At 34.4% G+C, this 17,139-nt stretch overlaps 5 protein-coding genes and 2 long non-coding RNA genes across 16 annotated transcripts; 4 read left to right on the forward strand and 3 right to left on the reverse strand.

Annotated features, from left to right (window-relative positions):
- Positions 1 to 153: 153 nt before the first annotated feature.
- GOX3 (Aldolase-type TIM barrel family protein) lies at positions 154 to 3,023 on the reverse strand. 4 transcript variants are annotated; one of them, NM_117946.3, is made up of 12 exons: positions 2,920 to 3,021; positions 2,509 to 2,674; positions 2,291 to 2,415; positions 2,131 to 2,177; positions 1,964 to 2,041; positions 1,765 to 1,889; positions 1,620 to 1,686; positions 1,478 to 1,540; positions 1,310 to 1,379; positions 1,108 to 1,208; positions 913 to 1,017; positions 154 to 588 (listed from the first exon to the last, which is right to left on the reverse strand). In NM_117946.3, the coding sequence occupies exons 2-12, from the start codon at positions 2,643 to 2,645 to the stop codon at positions 400 to 402; spliced, it is 1,107 nt and encodes a 368-aa protein (NP_193570.1). In that variant the 5' UTR covers positions 2,646 to 2,674; positions 2,920 to 3,021; the 3' UTR covers positions 154 to 399. The 4 variants fall into 4 exon arrangements, with proteins under 4 accessions (NP_193570.1, NP_001329915.1, NP_001329914.1 ...); NM_001341277.1 differs by lacking the exon at positions 2,920 to 3,021 and adding an exon at positions 2,770 to 2,915 and having other exon boundaries at positions 178 to 588; NM_001341276.1 differs by having other exon boundaries at positions 174 to 588; positions 1,108 to 1,379; positions 2,920 to 3,023.
- Positions 3,024 to 3,209: 186 nt separating this feature from the next.
- Positions 3,210 to 5,477, forward strand: DEG5 (DEGP protease 5; the record flags this gene model as incomplete). Of its 3 annotated transcripts, NM_117947.5 has the most annotated exons (8): positions 3,210 to 3,781; positions 3,856 to 3,993; positions 4,079 to 4,141; positions 4,227 to 4,316; positions 4,393 to 4,515; positions 4,611 to 4,698; positions 5,032 to 5,106; positions 5,204 to 5,477. In NM_117947.5, the coding sequence occupies exons 1-8, from the start codon at positions 3,494 to 3,496 to the stop codon at positions 5,308 to 5,310; spliced, it is 972 nt and encodes a 323-aa protein (NP_567552.2). In that variant the 5' UTR covers positions 3,210 to 3,493. The 3 variants fall into 3 exon arrangements, with proteins under 3 accessions (NP_567552.2, NP_001328913.1, NP_001328914.1); NM_001341278.1 differs by lacking the exons at positions 5,032 to 5,106; positions 5,204 to 5,477 and having other exon boundaries at positions 3,225 to 3,781; positions 4,611 to 4,706; NM_001341279.1 differs by lacking the exons at positions 4,611 to 4,698; positions 5,032 to 5,106; positions 5,204 to 5,477 and having other exon boundaries at positions 3,290 to 3,781; positions 4,393 to 4,536.
- Positions 4,676 to 5,052, reverse strand: AT4G06770. Its single transcript, NR_142031.1, has one exon. It is a non-coding gene; the product is annotated as an other RNA (long non-coding RNA).
- AT4G18372 (Small nuclear ribonucleoprotein family protein) lies at positions 5,375 to 6,398 on the reverse strand (the record flags this gene model as incomplete). 2 transcript variants are annotated; one of them, NM_148353.5, is made up of 2 exons in its annotated part: positions 6,329 to 6,398; positions 5,375 to 5,967 (listed from the first exon to the last, which is right to left on the reverse strand). In NM_148353.5, exon 2 carries the CDS (start codon positions 5,944 to 5,946, stop codon positions 5,608 to 5,610), a length of 339 nt encoding a protein of 112 aa, NP_680719.1. In that variant the 5' UTR covers positions 5,947 to 5,967; positions 6,329 to 6,398. The 2 variants fall into 2 exon arrangements, with proteins under 2 accessions (NP_680719.1, NP_001328000.1); NM_001341280.1 differs by lacking the exon at positions 6,329 to 6,398 and adding an exon at positions 6,298 to 6,319 and having other exon boundaries at positions 5,608 to 5,967.
- On the forward strand, positions 5,948 to 6,345 carry AT4G06775. The gene has a single exon (NR_142032.1). It is a non-coding gene; the product is annotated as an other RNA (long non-coding RNA).
- A 262-nt stretch (positions 6,399 to 6,660) lies between the features above and the next one.
- Positions 6,661 to 9,687, forward strand: AT4G18375 (RNA-binding KH domain-containing protein). Of its 3 annotated transcripts, NM_117948.5 has the most exons (8): positions 6,661 to 6,815; positions 7,060 to 7,668; positions 7,749 to 8,264; positions 8,347 to 8,565; positions 8,636 to 8,860; positions 8,942 to 8,988; positions 9,064 to 9,160; positions 9,253 to 9,677. In NM_117948.5, exons 2-8 carry the CDS (start codon positions 7,084 to 7,086, stop codon positions 9,382 to 9,384), a joined length of 1,821 nt encoding a protein of 606 aa, NP_193572.1. In that variant the 5' UTR covers positions 6,661 to 6,815; positions 7,060 to 7,083; the 3' UTR covers positions 9,385 to 9,677. The 3 variants fall into 3 exon arrangements, with proteins under 3 accessions (NP_193572.1, NP_001319984.1, NP_001328912.1); NM_001341281.1 differs by having other exon boundaries at positions 6,675 to 6,815; positions 7,060 to 8,264; positions 9,253 to 9,687; NM_001341282.1 differs by having other exon boundaries at positions 6,675 to 6,815; positions 8,942 to 9,160; positions 9,253 to 9,687.
- A 2,378-nt stretch (positions 9,688 to 12,065) lies between these two features.
- Positions 12,066 to 14,007, forward strand: AT4G18380 (F-box family protein). Of its 2 annotated transcripts, NM_001203832.1 has the most exons (3): positions 12,146 to 13,389; positions 13,579 to 13,789; positions 13,868 to 14,007. In NM_001203832.1, exon 1 carries the CDS (start codon positions 12,216 to 12,218, stop codon positions 13,356 to 13,358), a length of 1,143 nt encoding a protein of 380 aa, NP_001190761.1. In that variant the 5' UTR covers positions 12,146 to 12,215; the 3' UTR covers positions 13,359 to 13,389; positions 13,579 to 13,789; positions 13,868 to 14,007. The 2 variants fall into 2 exon arrangements, with proteins under 2 accessions (NP_193573.1, NP_001190761.1); NM_117949.3 differs by having other exon boundaries at positions 12,066 to 13,389; positions 13,579 to 14,007.
- The last annotated feature ends 3,132 nt before the right edge of the window (positions 14,008 to 17,139 follow it).

Genomic DNA, 17,139 nt, shown 5'->3' on the forward strand with positions numbered 1-17,139 from the left:
TCATTGTTATTAATATTCTGAAGTCAATGAAAATAATCATGTTTGGGTTGATGGATCAATTTGTTTCTAGCTAGTATAATATGTCAAACATTTTTGCTAGTAAAGATCCGCTGAATTTTTTTTAAGTTCGAACACTATAATATTTTTTCGTACTTTTTTTTGGTCAAAAGAATCTATACTATTTTTTGTAACAGAAATGTTTTGAGTAAAAATCTCACATTATTCCCACATATAAAAGATTAATATATTGTTACCATTTAACTACATCTACAAAACGAAAGTATTCGATTATATAGTTGGATGGGAATACTTTATTGGATCACAAATTCAAACATCCATCTATCTTTTCATCTCTCTGATGAGTGGTGACTCTTAAATTGAAGAAGTGAATAAGATTCCCTACAGCTTGGCCGAGAGGTAATGAGGAGTGTCCCAATCAGTCTTGATGTGGGTTCGGCTGATCTCTCTCAGTGAACGGCAACCACTTAGTGCCATTGTAAGCTCAAACTCGTCTCTTAGCATTTGTAGCATCTTCCTAACTCCCGCTTCTCCATCCGCTGCAAGCGAGAACAAGCTCGGCCTCCCGACCTAACGGAACAAGTAATTAATCACATGTCCTTTGGATATTTATATGATCAGTGATAATACTCATATGCAGCAACGGGACACACATTTGTTTCATTGTTTGGCTTCATTTCGACAAATTAAAAACAACTTAATAAAACAGAGGATATATTTGGGTTTGTTTTGAAAATTTAGAAGTTTGGTGCAAAATGTTAACAATTTGTAAAAATCAAGAAGAGATAATCAAGGTTATTGCAATGAAACTGAAAATGAAAGGAGCGATTTGAAAACCGTGAGAGAAAACAGGGGAAATGACAAGAGCTAAGTGTATATGATGAATGAACTTACAAAGACACCTGAAGCGCCAAGAGCCAATGCCTTAAAGACATCGGTTCCACGGCGAACCCCACCGTCAAGAAAAACCGGAATCCGACCCTCCACGGCTTTAACCACCTGCGATTTGTGTTTGCTTGATTAATCAATGAAGAAAGCTGAAACTTTTTGTTTTAACAGTTTTAAATCTTGATCCATTTAAAAGTTTACCTCTTCTAAGGCCACTATAGTTGCAGGAACATAATCTAGCTGACGAGCTCCGTGGTTAGAGACTATTATCCCTGCAGCTCCATATTCAACAGCAATTCTTGCTGCCAAAAATTTGAATGATCATAGAAATTATCTTAAAACATAATGAAAACTTCAAGCAAAAGGTTGATGCATATTCTCATTCTTAGTATATTTGTTTTACCATCCTCAGCTGTAATAACACCCTTGACAAGAATTGGCAAGCTTGTGATAGATTGGAGCCATTTTATATCCTGTAAGAAGAAAACAAACAGCGAAAAGAAGCGAGTTTACTATGTTTCTGAATCTTGGTATGCAAAAACAAAGAATTGATCATGTTACATTTTCTGACCTTCCAGCTAAGTGATTGATCAACTTGACCAGCAACATATGAAGCTAGCCCTGAGTCATTCGTCTGCAATTATCCACCAAAAAAGGTTAGTTAACTATTGAGCTTTTAGGTCAATTGAAGACTTTGTTATATGTCTTTTGACCTTGTCTATTTTCCCAAGATCCAACCCTTCGAAGTTCTTCAACGTTAGACCTCGAGGAAGCGCGAATCTGCAAGAGAATAACTATCAAGAAAACCAAAAGATCTAACAATCTGGTTTATGTGATGGTGGAGTAGTTTCATATCACCTGTTTTTGATGTCAGATTCTCTGCGTCCAAGCCTTGGAGTATCTACAGTAAGAGCAATAGCTTTGAATCCAGCTTCTTCAGCTCGTTTCACAAGCTGTATAACCACATTTCTATCCTTATAAACCTGAATCAAGAGAGCAAATAGTCAACACAGAGCCAAAAAATCAATAAGAAACAAGTAAATCTTCTGAAACATACATAAAGTTGGAAAAAACGAATCCCTGGTCCGGTTGAAGCAACTTCCTCAACACTACAAGTAGCCCATGAAGATAAAGTCTGAAAACATCAAACAATACAGATAATGAAAACACAACAATAAGAGAATATCCAATCAAGTAAAAGAGACAGAGAGAATGAATCAAAACCATGATTGTTCCAGCAGCAGAAGTAGCTCTCGCGGTTGCAAGCTCGCCTACAACAATAACAAAAACATTCTCCATAGTGAAACTAAAGTTTTCTTCTTGACAAGAAACCTCAAGATTGTGTTTTGGTTACACTGATCATTACATAACACTAAAGACTTACCATCAGGATGAGCCATTTTCTGCATTGCAGTAGGAGCAATCATAATTGGCATAGAAATATTAAACCCTAAAACCGTTGTGCTCACATCAATCTTGCTTACATCGATAAGAATCCGAGGCCTAAATCTGTTTCCAGCTCATAACACAAGCACATCAATAAAAAGACAGAGAAAGGATAAAAACACATTTTGAGTCCTTGTTGTGAATAGTTTCACTTACAGAATCCTAGAGAAAGCGTTTCGATTCTCTTGAAGAGTCCATTGATCTTCAGCACCAGATGCATAGTAATCATAAACCATCTTTGGTAATTTCTCCTTTGCGATCTTCTCATATTCCATCACGTTTGTTATCTCCATTTTTATTTACTCAACACTCAAAAAAATTCCTGTGACAGATAAATACACATTTTCATCATCAAAATCACTTTTTAAAACCCTTGAATTCAAGAATGAAGAATCAGGAACAAAAAACGACACTGACACTAAAAAAAGTCAATTAGCAGACTAATAAAATCTGCCCCGGCTCAGATTCTATAATCACAGGATCGTCACTCGTTGAGTTTGATATTGATGAAAATCTAACAATCAGATAAACAAGCATCGACGAGAAAAGTAACAGAGAGCTTCTTACCTAGAGGCCTAGAGAGACTTGGTCTTCTCGGGAAGGTGGCGAAGAATAAGAATATAAGAACAAAACAAAATGTTGATCGAGTACTCTTAATATAATATAGACACTCATAACTAAGTCACAAAGAAACATACGTCTCTGTGACTGTGTAAATAATTGTCAGTGATTGTCACGTGATGGATCACGTGAAACACAAGCTCACCAGACACCAGGGCTTTTCATTTGTTACAACAACATGCATAGTTTAAGACCCATTATTCTCAAATAAGATGGACCAGATTAGTCATTTGTGATTTGGCTCCAATTTTATGATTTATAAAAGAGTTGGGAGTCCACAAAATATTGGTTATATTGTGAGTGGGTAATGGATGTTGTTCAGAGGATCAGGTAGTTAGTACTCTGCTGTTTTAAAATCCAATAGACTTTGGTTAACAAATTGTTTAAATCACAAAACCATTTACGGTTCGACCGAAAGAACCGAATTTTATTCTCTCTGCCTTATCACCTCTGAGTGGAAAAAATTGAGTGAGCGCCATTGTAGGAGAGCTTCGGGAAAGAAGAAGAAGAAGAAGAAGCCATGACCATGGCTCTTGCTTCTTCTAAAGCTTTTTCCTCAATCTTCAATACTTTATCACCAATCAATCAGTCGAAATTTGTGTTAGCTTGCTCTGGTTCAAATCATGTAGACGTCATTGATCGGAGAAGAAGAATCATGATCTTTGGCTCGAGTTTGGCTCTCACGTCGTCTCTGCTTGGTTCCAATCAACAGAGACTTCCGATGGAATCCGCAATCGCATTGGAGCAATTCAAAGAAAAAGAAGAAGAGCTTGAGGAAGAAGAAGAGAGAAATGTCAATCTCTTCCAGGTTTTGCTCTTTGCAAAGCTTTTTGTTTTCTCTGGTAACAAAAAAAAAGAATCCAATTTTTTTGTCTTTTGCAGAAAACTTCGCCGTCTGTTGTTTACATTGAAGCTATTGAGCTTCCCAAAACGTCTTCTGGTGATATACTCACTGATGAGGAAAATGGAAAGATCGAAGGGACAGGTTCAGGCTTCGTTTGGGATAAGCTTGGTCACATTGTAAGCAAAGATCCTTCTTCATCTGTTATGTTTCTGTGTTCTGAGTCCTGGAAAAGCTGAAAGTTTGTTTCTTTGTACAATGTAGGTTACAAATTATCATGTTATTGCTAAGTTAGCTACTGATCAGTTTGGATTACAACGTTGTAAGGTCTCCATCTTCTTTAATCCAATTGTAGCTAAAAATTACAGAGTCAAGTAACTTAAGAGCAATCACAGTTTGGTTGTTTGTGTAGGTGTCTCTAGTTGATGCTAAGGGAACAAGATTTAGCAAGGAAGGGAAAATTGTGGGTCTTGATCCAGATAATGATCTAGCTGTGTTGAAGGTATATATCTAAGAGTCTAAGACAAATGATGTTGAACAAACACTTGTTTAGTTCTTTTAACTACTGTTATGTGCAGATTGAAACTGAGGGACGTGAACTAAATCCTGTTGTTCTCGGTACCTCCAATGATCTACGCGTAGGTCAAAGTTGCTTTGCGATTGGGAATCCATATGGATATGAAAACACCTTGACAATAGGGGTAAGAGTAGTTAGATCCTGAGTTTTGTGTTCATATATACGTTGAAGTCTAAACATTTTCACTTGAAATGGATTTGTTATCATGAGGATTTGTAGGTAGTAAGTGGGTTGGGAAGAGAGATACCTTCACCTAATGGGAAGAGTATTTCAGAAGCTATACAAACCGATGCTGATATTAACTCAGGTATGTAAGTTAATTTTACATGAACCCTAAGATCTTTAAACATCTAGGTTAATCACATAATAGAATCATTAGGAGGTTTATCGGTTTACCTCTCTTTATTGCCGTAGAGATGTCTTCATGAATAGGTTTCTGAAGTATTGATCTTTAGTTTAGGATTAGGTTTCTCTCACCTTGCAAATATGTTAAATAATAACATTATTCCAATAGAAAACGGATAATTACAAGACCATATAATAGGGGAGAAATTACAAGGTAATTCACAAACATATTAATCAGTTTTTGTCATCCCATTCAGTTTTATGAAAATCAATCTTTCTCGCTATGTTGATATAGGCAATTCTGGAGGGCCATTGCTTGATTCTTATGGCCATACCATAGGTGTGAACACTGCCACATTCACCCGAAAAGGTGATATTTGATCTTTTACCATATCTAAGAACATAACCATAACTCTGTTCTTTGATTCTCTAATAAGATGCTGAAGATATAACTTTTTGCGTTGCAGGGAGTGGTATGTCTTCTGGTGTTAACTTTGCCATTCCCATTGACACAGTTGTCCGAACAGTTCCGTACCTCATTGTGTATGGAACAGCTTATAGAGACAGATTCTGAAGTAAACCAAACATCTTCTTTGCATTTTGTCTATCACTTTGTCTATTGTTTGTTGATAATACAATTCGAAAAGTTTCAGACTTGTCTCTCTAAATGTAAATACAAAAAGTTCAAAAACAGTTTCCAATGTATACATATATCTTCACAAAAACATGTGAATCATTGACCATACAAAGACATGGAATAAAATTTTGATTTTGGCCATGATGAAGAGACTAAATCCATGACAAGACCTATTATTGGTTACAACATTGATGAAACTTGGAAAGATTCTCTCATGAAGTCTTAAAAGAAGCTCTACTCTTTCAGCTGAATCAACGAAAGCTGTTCATCGATAGAGCAATCAACATGGCAAGATGTCCTGCAAGAGGAAGGGATTAGGATCATACCAAGACAACGCTGTTCAGTAGGCGAAGGAGATGATCTTCGTATGCTACGATACTCCACAGTGTCTTGGAGAATGATGTTTCCTTGTTTGTCAATGCAATGGAAATTTCCAAGGAAGAATCTGCCGTCTTTGATTCCCACAAGCATTTGGCGGAACAAGAGCTTCCTCAATCGAGATATCGGATCAAAATCCGACCCTTCAGAGGTGGATGCAACAATGGTTGAACTCCTCTCTGCAGCTTGTTCCATTCCCACAACAGGCTTTTTATTCTTGTATATGTTTTACACCAGAACAAGCTTAAACATCAATAACACAACTTTGAATCTTATAGATGCAATAACTAAAGTTCTAAAAACCATTCTCTGAAAGTCTTGGATGCATCTAGTTCTTGGCTTAATAATTCAAATAGGGCTAATTCCGGAATCTAAAAGTTTATATAGTTAACACACATGAACCAAAAGCTAATTTTCCCTGGAGAAATCCTAATTTCACAACTTCGAATCTAGCGATGCTAATAGAAGTGGGGCAAAAAAGATTCGACATTCATAAAGTAAATTCAAAACGAAGCTGAGGGTAACCAAAAATTCTCAATGCCCTACACAAGTTTCAGTTGGAGATTGGAAATCAAACCTTAGGGCTTTCTTCAGTTTCGATTACAGAGTTTTGCTTTCTTTTTTAATCACAAAGAGAAGAAACTCAAAGGGCTTTGTATAAACAATTTCAGTATGGGCCTTGTATTCTTAAATGTTTTTGTTTTTATCCTTTTTGATTTTTATGTTAATTTTACACCCATGTTGGTAATATTCAAGTGTTGCAAGATGAATAAATTTTGAAATTTACCCAAAACAGTCTATGATTAGTTGTAGTATCACTTTTTCACAATCATTAATACCAACATATAAGTACAACTTTGCACCAAATAGGGTCTTATTGGTCAGTTTTGAAGTAATGAAACCAATCACAAAAAATTAAAAAGTCCAGGTTGGTCTTCACGAACCGAGGAGTTCAAAGGTCCCTTATTAGTTCATCTTCTCTTCCGTCATCATCTTCCGAAGAGCTTTCTCCGACCGATCTCATCATTGTTTCAAAGTTGTTCCTTAAACCTCAGAGAATCTCTGTATGAATCTCTCCCATTGTCTTACTAACCTTTTTTAGATACTTTCGCATGTCTTGTTTCCTATGTTCTATCTCCAAACTCTCATGACATTCAAAATTGAACACATTTGTCACTTAGATTTTCTCTAATTTCACCCAATTTCATTAACTCTCTCATACTTGATTAGTCTTAATCTTAACTGTTTTTAAAAAAGTTTGCTCCCTTACGTTATTATAATCAGCTTTCAATCTCAATCTGTTTCCAGGTTCTAAATTCTGTATACTTAACAATGGTAGAACGCAAGAAACGGAAACAGATTCAGAGAAACAACAGTGAGAGCAACAGGAATCAAAAGAGACGAATTTCACATGATAAGATTAATAGAGATGAGCTTGTAGTTTACAGAATCTTATGTCCTATTGATGTTGTTGGAGGTGTTATAGGTAAAAGTGGTAAAGTCATCAACGCCATTAGGCATAACACAAAAGCCAAGATCAAAGTATTTGATCAGTTACATGGTTGCAGCCAAAGAGTCATAACAATCTATTGCTCTGTTAAAGAGAAACAAGAAGAAATCGGTTTTACGAAGAGCGAAAACGAGCCTCTTTGTTGTGCACAAGATGCTCTTCTTAAAGTCTATGATGCAATTGTAGCTAGTGATGAAGAGAACAACACTAAGACTAATGTAGATAGAGATGATAACAAGGAATGCCGTCTTTTAGTTCCGTTTAGTCAATCTTCTAGTTTGATTGGTAAGGCTGGTGAGAACATTAAGAGGATAAGACGTAGAACTAGAGCTAGTGTTAAGGTTGTTTCGAAAGATGTTTCGGATCCTTCACATGTTTGTGCCATGGAATATGACAATGTAGTTGTGGTTAGTATCTGAAATAGCGTCTTTATTTGCCTGTTCTTTGTTGCTTTCTATTGATGTTTTTCGGTCTTTTGATCGAATAGATATCTGGTGAGCCTGAATCCGTGAAGCAAGCGCTTTTTGCTGTTTCTGCAATCATGTACAAGATCAATCCTCGTGAAAATATTCCTCTAGATTCAACCAGCCAAGATGTTCCAGCAGCTAGTGTTATAGTTCCATCAGATCTTTCTAATTCTGTCTATCCTCAAACGGGATTTTACTCGAATCAAGATCATATTCTTCAGCAAGGGGCGGGTGTTCCGTCATATTTCAATGCACTATCTGTATCTGACTTTCAAGGTTACGCAGAAACCGCTGCGAATCCAGTGCCTGTTTTTGCTTCTTCTCTCCCAGTGACTCATGGTTTTGGTGGGTCTTCCAGATCAGAAGAGCTGGTTTTTAAAGTCTTGTGCCCTTTGTGCAATATTATGCGTGTAATCGGGAAAGGAGGATCAACCATTAAAAGAATAAGAGAAGCAAGCGGTTCTTGTATTGAGGTTAATGACTCGAGAACAAAGTGTGGTGATGATGAGTGTGTTATCATTGTCACTGCTACAGAGGTTTGGTTCTGCTTTTTAACTTTATTTTATAGTTATGAAGATATTGTTTTGTTGTTTGAGTACTCCTTTCGTTTTTATGCAGTCTCCTGATGATATGAAGTCTATGGCTGTTGAAGCTGTTCTTCTTCTGCAAGAGTATATCAACGATGAGGATGCGGAAAATGTTAAGATGCAACTTCTTGTTTCTTCTAAGGTTATTGGATGCGTTATAGGGAAGAGTGGCTCAGTCATAAACGAAATCAGGAAAAGAACCAATGCTAATATCTGTATCTCGAAAGGGAAAAAGGATGACCTTGTTGAGGTTATAATCCTTCTTTTTTCTTCTGTTGCTTTTGTATTCTGTTTGAAATATAATATTTTCTATCCATTAGGTATCAGGTGAAGTCAGTAGTGTGAGAGACGCTCTCATTCAGATCGTTCTAAGACTTCGAGAGGATGTTTTAGGAGACAAAGATAGTGTTGCTACTAGGAAACCTCCTGCAAGAACTGATAACTGTAGTTTCTTATCGGGTAGTAGTAATGCCGGTTATACACTTCCATCGTTCATGTCTTCAATGGCTTCTACAAGCGGATTCCATGGTTATGGAAGCTTTCCGGTAAAAAGTTGCATATTGGATTTCCACTGAATCTCTTGTAGTCAATTCCAAAGTCATGACTTAGGCTTTTTCTATATACAGGCAGGAGATAATGTTTTGGGATCAACCGGTCCATACTCATATGGACGGTAAACTTGCAAACTTGGCTTCTTTGTTATCATTAAGACTCTTTTTCTCTGTAAATGATCTTTCTTTATCTATAGTTTGCCTTCATCTTCTGCTCTGGAGATTCTAATCCCGGCGCATGCAATGAGTAAAGTTATGGGAAAAGGAGGAGGCAATTTGGAAAACATAAGAAGGGTTTGTTTCTGAAATCTTTTGATAATCTTTATTTCGGTTTTCTTCTTCTTCTTCTTTTTTCTTGATTTGGTGATTACCTCTATCTACTTCAGATATCGGGAGCGATGATAGAAATATCTGCTTCCAAAACGTCACATGGTGATCACATTGCTCTCTTATCCGGCACACTTGAACAGATGCGTTGTGCAGAGAACTTGGTCCAAGCTTTTGTTATGTCCACTTGAAAAAAAATAGTTAGGGATCATTAGGCCGAGATGAATTTTTTTTCCTTTTATCTCTCTGTCTCTAGCTTTTTGGTGAGTTTCATCACTTCTGCTTATCGTTTGTTTTAGCGAGCTGTTAGCACGATTAAATGTACTATATCTATAACTTATGGTGCCTTTGTTAGTTTCAAGCTTTTGCTTAATCCTCTGAGCTTAAACCGGCTCTGTTCTGCAGCTTTAATCATAGTTTGAGTCTTGCGACTCCTTCTTTTGCTATGTCATTTGGTTTGGTTCGGTTCAACACTTCAACGGTTATGTTTGTAGGCTCTCTTTAGGAGTTAGGAATAAAGACCCTCTCTTATTATGAGTAACGTAACTAACATACATCTATGCAAAAAGTACGTGAAGTCGTAAACGAGAATCCAAAAGTACATTTGTAAATAATAATATTATTAGACAAATCGTGATAATAAGTTAACGTAATTACGTAAATATGTATATGTTTGTGTTCATCACATGTACACTGATATACGGACTACGGAGGAATACAAACATATCATATGATTGGTTGGTTTTCCCATTTTATAATAAATAAATGTGTACGATCATAACAATAAAACTAAATAATTATGAGAAATAATAGTTAGATAGATGATCTGGAAATCGTGTTACTAATATATTTAGCTGGATTTTGATTAAATTATTCTCTTGAATTATGATGCAAGAGTGTGTTATTTAGGACGGAAGAATCTTGGATGTTTCATAATCTTTTGTTTCTATTTTTTTCAACTGATGTTGCTGCGTTTGCATTTAATAGTCACATGTTTTTCTCTGTTGTACTCCATTATTTTTCATCATATTCTATATTGGAATTATCGTAATTTTTTTATATAATTTTCCCACCAAGATTTTACATCTTTTCTTACAACAATTTAAAGCTCTCATTTAAACCCCCTATAAAAATATTCACTTGTTATATTATGAACTTCAGTACTTTTACTATGTGATATTGTACATGGTTTCAAGAACAATGAAATCCAAATGTAAGAGTTACACAATTTAAGAGAATATATATTGTACGGAGGCACGATGTGGCGTTTTTACGTCGATGATCAAAGGTGAGAAAAGGCGGGACGTGCAAACTAAGAATGGACTCATGACAGGATGTGCATGTGACACCAATATCTGCGGCTTTTTTTTTTTACTTACTTGCTAAGTCTCTTCCCTTATTGATTCAGATCTAAATCAATGCTATGTACTGTGTCATTTCAGAATTAACACATGACTTGTCCAAAACATTTTCACATCTTTTGTTTTTTCGTCCAACTATATATCATCTTAAATATATTGAGGTTGATTGTAGTAACGCTTAATTAACAAATTGTACTAAGAATGTATTATTGGTTATAGTCGGCAAAACTCTTCTTCGCAATTTCCTATTGTACGTAATTCTATTTTTAATAAAAGAAGAAGACTTTGATAAGTAAATCTTAAATGAAAGAAATGAGAAATATCAAATTTAAGAACTGACTTGTCTCTTCTCATATTCAAAATATAAGTAATTTTATTAGAAAACATTGCAAGAAAAAAAATTATGCATCTGATCATTTATCTTTTGCTACAAACCTCAAACGCAATAGTTAATCCAATGAATGGATTCTCGTTGAAACGATTTTCTAACAGAATTCTAAAAAACTAATCGAAACTCCAAATTTATTAGAGAAACAAATGATGTCTTCATTGCTAACACATTCATTCAATTTTGTTTTACCCAAATGGTGTTGCACTCCAAAGACGTAGATTGACCGTCTGCTAGCAATATTGAAACATCATTCCACACTGATTTTAAAGTATGAGAATAGATGGTAATATTGTTCACTTACAAAATTGTAATATTTCCCTCATAGTAATAGAATTAGTTCTTTTGCGCATTCACGTTATTCTAAATCCACCATTGATAACTGTGAATTGACAAGTTTTAATGTCCAAAACAATATCAGTATCAATACCCAAGTATCATTTCTCAACATATATTTATTTCGTTTTAGATTAGGTTGTCGTGTAGATCTTTTTCATGAGTACTAAGAAAATATTCTAAAGAATTTTGTTTTATTCCTAATTAATATATTGTTTTTTTGATGTCATCAATAAATAAATTTAAAGAATAGAAATAAAATTAAAAAATCTTTCAAATATTTGCATTGAAAACAAAAAAGAAAAACTAATTTAAAATAAAGATTAACTTTTAAAACTACAACTAATTCAAACGAAGGAAATATGTGAGAAATTTCAATTTTTTAAAATGGTGTCTAAACTAAAGTTGTTAAAATTGAAAAAATATATAAAATACATGAAAGTATGCCAACATATGTAATGGAGTTTGTGTTTCTGGCCAATCCTATGATTGGAATCCAAATTTCCATTTCATCGCCTAGTAAATCGAATTATCGAACTTATAAAGAACAAAAGAAATGTCCTAAGAATAGACTAGAGCATTAGGCAAATCCAATTCATTCTCAACAAATGACCTAACGACTTATCATGTGGTACAGCTAAGTCGAAAATCTTTTATTGAATCCACTATAATAATACAACTCTATATATCTCATGCGAATGAATAATAAAATCATCTTTGTATAAAATAATAATACACTCTACAATTATGTGTATAATATATTATGAGTCCAAAGACTAAATAATTACATAATTTTAAAATTAGGAAGAAAAAAAAAAAACTAAGAGGATCTATTTATCTTCTTCCTCCTTCCATTTATTTTAAATCATCTCTCCTTCTTTAGATTCCTTTCTATCTTCTTCTCTTCTCAAAGATCTGATTCTCTCAAGTCTCACCAATGGCGATAATTCTCCGTTCATCAGATCCACTCCTCTCACGAATCCATCCGGAACCACAAGAAATCGACCACTTCGATAACCTCCCAGACTCAATCCTCCTCCTCATCTTCAACAACATCGGCGACGTCAAAGCCTTAGGTCGTTGCTCCGTCGTCTCCAAAAGATTCCATTCCTTAATCCCTCAAGTCGAAAATGTCTTCGTTCGTGTCGATTGCGTTATCTCCGACGACGATTCTTCCTCTCTCCTCTCCGATAAACCTCGATCCGCCTCCGCCGCTTCTCCTTTCTCCGCCATTTTCCGTCTCGTCTTCAAGCCGTTACAAGCTTTGGGACAGTTCCTTAAACGCTCAGGTTCTTCTTCTCTTCCTTCAGGATCATCTCCTTCTTCGTTGTTGATTAGTGGTGGTGATGATGGAGAGATTGAACAAGGAGGTGTAACGCATCATTCACCGACTCAGGTTTTGAAAAACTTCGATGAGATTAAGTTTCTTAAAATCGAGCTTCCTAGTGGTGAATTAGGGATTGATGATGGTGTTTTATTGAAATGGAGAGCTGAATTTGGTTCTACTCTCGAGAATTGTGTGATCCTCGGTGCTTCCTCTGTGATTCCGCCGACGAATTCGGATAAGACGGAAGCGAGTTCGGCTCCCGTCGCGGCGGTGGAAGATAATGGAAGTATACCGGAATCGTTTTATACAAACGGAGGGCTTAAGCTACGTGTTGTATGGACTATAAGCTCTTTGATTGCTGCTTCCGCTAGACATTACTTGTTGCAACCGATTATAGCAGAGCATAAGACGCTTGATAGTTTAGTGCTTACTGATGTTGATGGTCAAGGAGTTTTGTGTATGAATCGAGATCAGTTAGAGGAATTGAGAGTGAAACCATTGTCAGCTTCTTCAGCTTCTAAGAGGACTCTTGTACCTGCTTTGAATATGAGACTTTGGTATGCTCCTTCTTTGGAATTGCCTGATGGGACTGTGTTGAAGGGAGCTACGCTTGTGGCGATTAGGCCGAGTGAGTCGAAGAAGGAGGTGTGTGATGTGTCTTGGGTTTCTTCTGCGTTTGATGAGCCTTATGGGGTAGCTGCTAAGATGTTGGTTAAGAGAAGGACTTATTGTCTTGAAATGAATTCGTTCTAAAGCTTGACGATTTCGCTAAGTCGGATCTGAGGTATTAAAATACTCTGTTTTTAAAGTAATTTTGAGTATCTATTGTGAGACTAAGGAACTAGTATTGGTTTATTGATTCTAGGAATTAGAACGAATTCATTATAAATTTGACTTTGAAGATTGTAAATTTTATGTTTTGGACAAGTTTCATTGTCACAAACCTTATTCTTGGTTCTTTCTTGTTTGATAGGTGAATGAATCACAAAGGCTAACCAGGTTTTGAAAGAGAGAGACTACAATGCATAAGATCAGTTTTGTATGCAGTGTGACTAATCTTAGATTCACCAATGGAGCTCAATTCTATGTGTTATTGGTCTATTGGAAGGTTCGAATTCCGTCTGCTTGGTCATCGGAAACCGCATTCGCTGGCTGTTTTTTGTTTTAGCTGGCAAAGCAATCATGTAAGAGCAAGTTTTAATCTTATAAAATCTTCCATGTAGCAAGTTTTCTTTCATTATTTATGTGAATATTGTTTGTAGGTAAGAGATACAGTTGCTTTGCTTCTCCTTGTCTTTTGTATACTTGTCCCAAGTTGTTTAAAAAATAATATTGAGCAATGTAAAGTACTTTATTACTTTTTACCACATCAGGTAATTTCGTTTGCCACCTACTTGTTCGTAATTCCTCTAAATTTCGTATTTTTTGGCATTATTTTTCTTTTAAAGTTTTTCATTCAATACCAAAGGCAAAGAGTGGTTCAGGAGACTCAGGGACCTGTACCACCATTGGATTCTGGTTCGGTCCTAAAGCTAAACTAAAACTACAGTATATTTTATAAAAAGAAAGCAAAAGTTTCGACGTATGTTATCTAATATTTACATATTAATCTACTCAACCTATTATCTACCATGTTAACTACATATGGAATTTGAACTCATTTTTGAACCAATGATTTTTTTGCAATTTATGTGTTGATCAAATCATTGAAAACCCAATGAAATGCAACTTGGTCTAAAACTAGCGACGTTGTTAAAATATGTATTGGTGGACTTGGACGCAAGCAATGTGTGTGCCTAAATTGTTTTAAAGATATTCTCAAAAAATTTAAAAAATTCCGCTTTACATTGATTACATATGCATATCACATGACAAGAAGTATTATATATGTTGATATGCTTAGTCTGTTTGAAAGATATTGGATACTTCAAGAAGAAAGAGCCCACTTGTTTACTTTCGGGCAGGCAAAAAGTTTGTGATTGGGATGAAATTATTGTACCCTTTTTGACAACAAAATTAATATGATTACTTACGGAAATTTTAGTGGACATTGAGTAATGATGATAATGTAGAATATATGTCACAATTGTCATTATTTAAGATCAAATAAATATTTTTTCCGTAATAATTCTGATGAAATCACTATTTCGCTCAGATACGTTCACACACCACTTTTTACCATAAAAATATAATTTACATAAAACAAAATGATATGCTTTTGTTATCTATGTGAGTTTAATCCTTGTAAATTTTTTTGTAAAAAAAGCGACATTTTAATTTGCATCAGAACGTGTTCGAGTTTTACTTTGTCCCTGCAATGATCAAATGATCTGGTGACGAGTGAAAGTTGTGATTATTAAGTAAGTATACAATTGTATTTTCAGTAAACAAAGATTAAGAACATGTGTAGCTCTAACCAAACTTAATTTTTTCGTTTCAGCTCAATGGGGACATTTTATGGTTCAAGCATTGCTTAAGCTTAGGGTTAGGCATTGCTTAACTCTCAAACAAAACAACCATTTATCGTTGCAAACGATTCATCTAATTTTCTTTGCTTTAACTTTAATAAACATACTAACATATACATAGCAACTTCTATTGTAAGAAAAGAAAGATAAACATTATCTTCCTCTCTTAATCAGCTTTATTATTATATTCATGAATAAATCTGATTGACGTAATTTAATCTATAACCAAAGAGACTTTTATTTTCGAAAAGAACAAAATCACGGACTTCTCATTGTGCATGTAAAGGCTTTGGAGGAAAAAAAGAAAGAAATGGATGGTTAAAGGCTTCCCGAACATTAAGGCTTTTTCCCCCAAAAGAAGTAAAGAACATATTATGTCGAATATATTATACACAAATGTAGAAAATGACCTCTCCACTCTTCAGAGCCTAAAGAAAAACTGTTTAATTAATTCAAAAATGAAGTAAAGTTTAACTAAAAGAAATAGTTTAGTTAAGATATCTGAATAAAAATATTGGTTAGATCTATGATCTATCAAACGGATCAGTACATGTACATCCTATATGAAGAACCTCCGATGCTTAATTTGTATCTAATTTTAGTTTGAATCATCAACTATCTATTTTTTGTATGTTTTTCACTTTTACTTTTTGTTTTTAAAAAGCCATGGTCTGTAATTTTATCCACCAGTTTGTGGTAAAAGTCTTGAGACTTGCTAATATGTAGACCGTAGACGTACAGTCACAGTTTGTTTCGAAAAATCTAAAGTTGGTTCTAATTGATTGACAATGTAAACTTATTAAGAATATTCCCTTTGGAGAAATAACTTTCTGAAAGAGAAGGTTCGGGATTATAAGGCCTTCTTCTTTCCGGCCCACTGGAGTCCAATCTTCGTCGAAAGAAACCGCAAGAGCAAAAAAAGTGAAGCAACTCTTTTAGAAAACAAAACTCATGTAAAAGAAAACTTCTAATGGGTCGATAAACCTTGAAACAAAGTCAATGTTCTAAGCCCAATATAAACTTAACCAGATAAAGAAAAGAAAAAATCATATACACAAGTGTTGATACAAACTTATATATTATGAATTCATAATTACTGTATATAGAAGTCAATATAAGTATAATAATAATAAAATATAAACTATATAAAATCAATAATATATTGCAATTGTTGAAAACAGTATCAATAAACATTTGCCAATTGCGATGTTACATAATTATATTCAAAAATTATATTTATTAAAAACCTACAAAATTATGTGTTTTCATAATAAAATGGTTATCTCCAAACACTTTTGTGTTATTTAAAATATTTTGTAATGTCTATTGTTTCTAATGTTTTAGGCCAATATAATATTGGGACTCCCAATCAAAGGTTTTTTAAGATATTATTATCTTTCTCACTTTTGGAAATTACTTGAAAGTACCTAAGCCTCAAACACACATGAATCACAAGTAAAACAACTTTACTCTAAATCCCAAAACCACACAAAAGTTGAAAGTTTTCTAATAAACAACTAAAAGAATGAATTTAATAATACTTTGTCTAGTACCCTAAAAGATGGGTTAGCCATGTGGGTGCAGAAGATCAAGTAGCCCATGAAAGAAAAAGTTAAAAAAACTTATAATAATATAAACAGATCATAAGAAATAAAATCATGAAAATTTGGGAATAGCCATTGTTGAAGACAACAGCTGTCAAATGAAGAAGATATATTCATAAGATAGATAGATTATAAAAACAATACATATGGAGAGAGATGATGCTAAGGAAGAAGGGAACCAAACATAGAGCACAACAGGAGACAATTCATTTTGATTTTCACTCTCTTCAATGCATAATGGCCTTACCCTCAATTTTTCAGTTTTGTCTATCAAAATTATTTATTTCCCTGATTATTATGTATATTTTCTTTCTTTCTATTTTTATTTACAAGTTTTTTTTTGTCTCTTCACTTAATTTCTGTATTTTTTATTTTTTTGGGAAAATTCTTAATTTCTGTATTTAATTCTTCTGAGTATTTGATTTGATTCAATCTAGTACCTTAAAAGGATCGCCCTATTGC

The sequence above is a fragment of the Arabidopsis thaliana genome, chromosome 4, assembly GCF_000001735.4.
Source record: "Arabidopsis thaliana chromosome 4, partial sequence".
Taxonomy (NCBI): Eukaryota; Viridiplantae; Streptophyta; class Magnoliopsida; order Brassicales; family Brassicaceae; genus Arabidopsis; species Arabidopsis thaliana.

Excerpts from the sequence above, each read along its gene's own strand:
- GOX3 (NM_117946.3), bottom strand. The coding sequence starts at position 2,645 with ATGGAGATAACAAACGTGATGGAATATGAGAAGATCGCAAAGGAGAAA. Across the intron at positions 2,042-2,130 it reads CTGCTGCTGGAACAATCATG|ACTTTATCTTCATGGGCTAC; the intron begins GTTTTGATTCAT and ends TGATGTTTTCAG. Across the intron at positions 1,541-1,619 it reads ATCTTGGGAAAATAGACAAG|ACGAATGACTCAGGGCTAGC; the intron begins GTCAAAAGACAT and ends GGATAATTGCAG.
- AT4G18375 (NM_117948.5), top strand. The coding sequence starts at position 7,084 with ATGGTAGAACGCAAGAAACGGAAACAGATTCAGAGAAACAACAGTGAG. Across the intron at positions 8,265-8,346 it reads TCATTGTCACTGCTACAGAG|TCTCCTGATGATATGAAGTC; the intron begins GTTTGGTTCTGC and ends GTTTTTATGCAG. Across the intron at positions 8,861-8,941 it reads ATGGTTATGGAAGCTTTCCG|GCAGGAGATAATGTTTTGGG; the intron begins GTAAAAAGTTGC and ends TTCTATATACAG.
- AT4G18380 (NM_117949.3), top strand. The coding sequence starts at position 12,216 with ATGGCGATAATTCTCCGTTCATCAGATCCACTCCTCTCACGAATCCAT.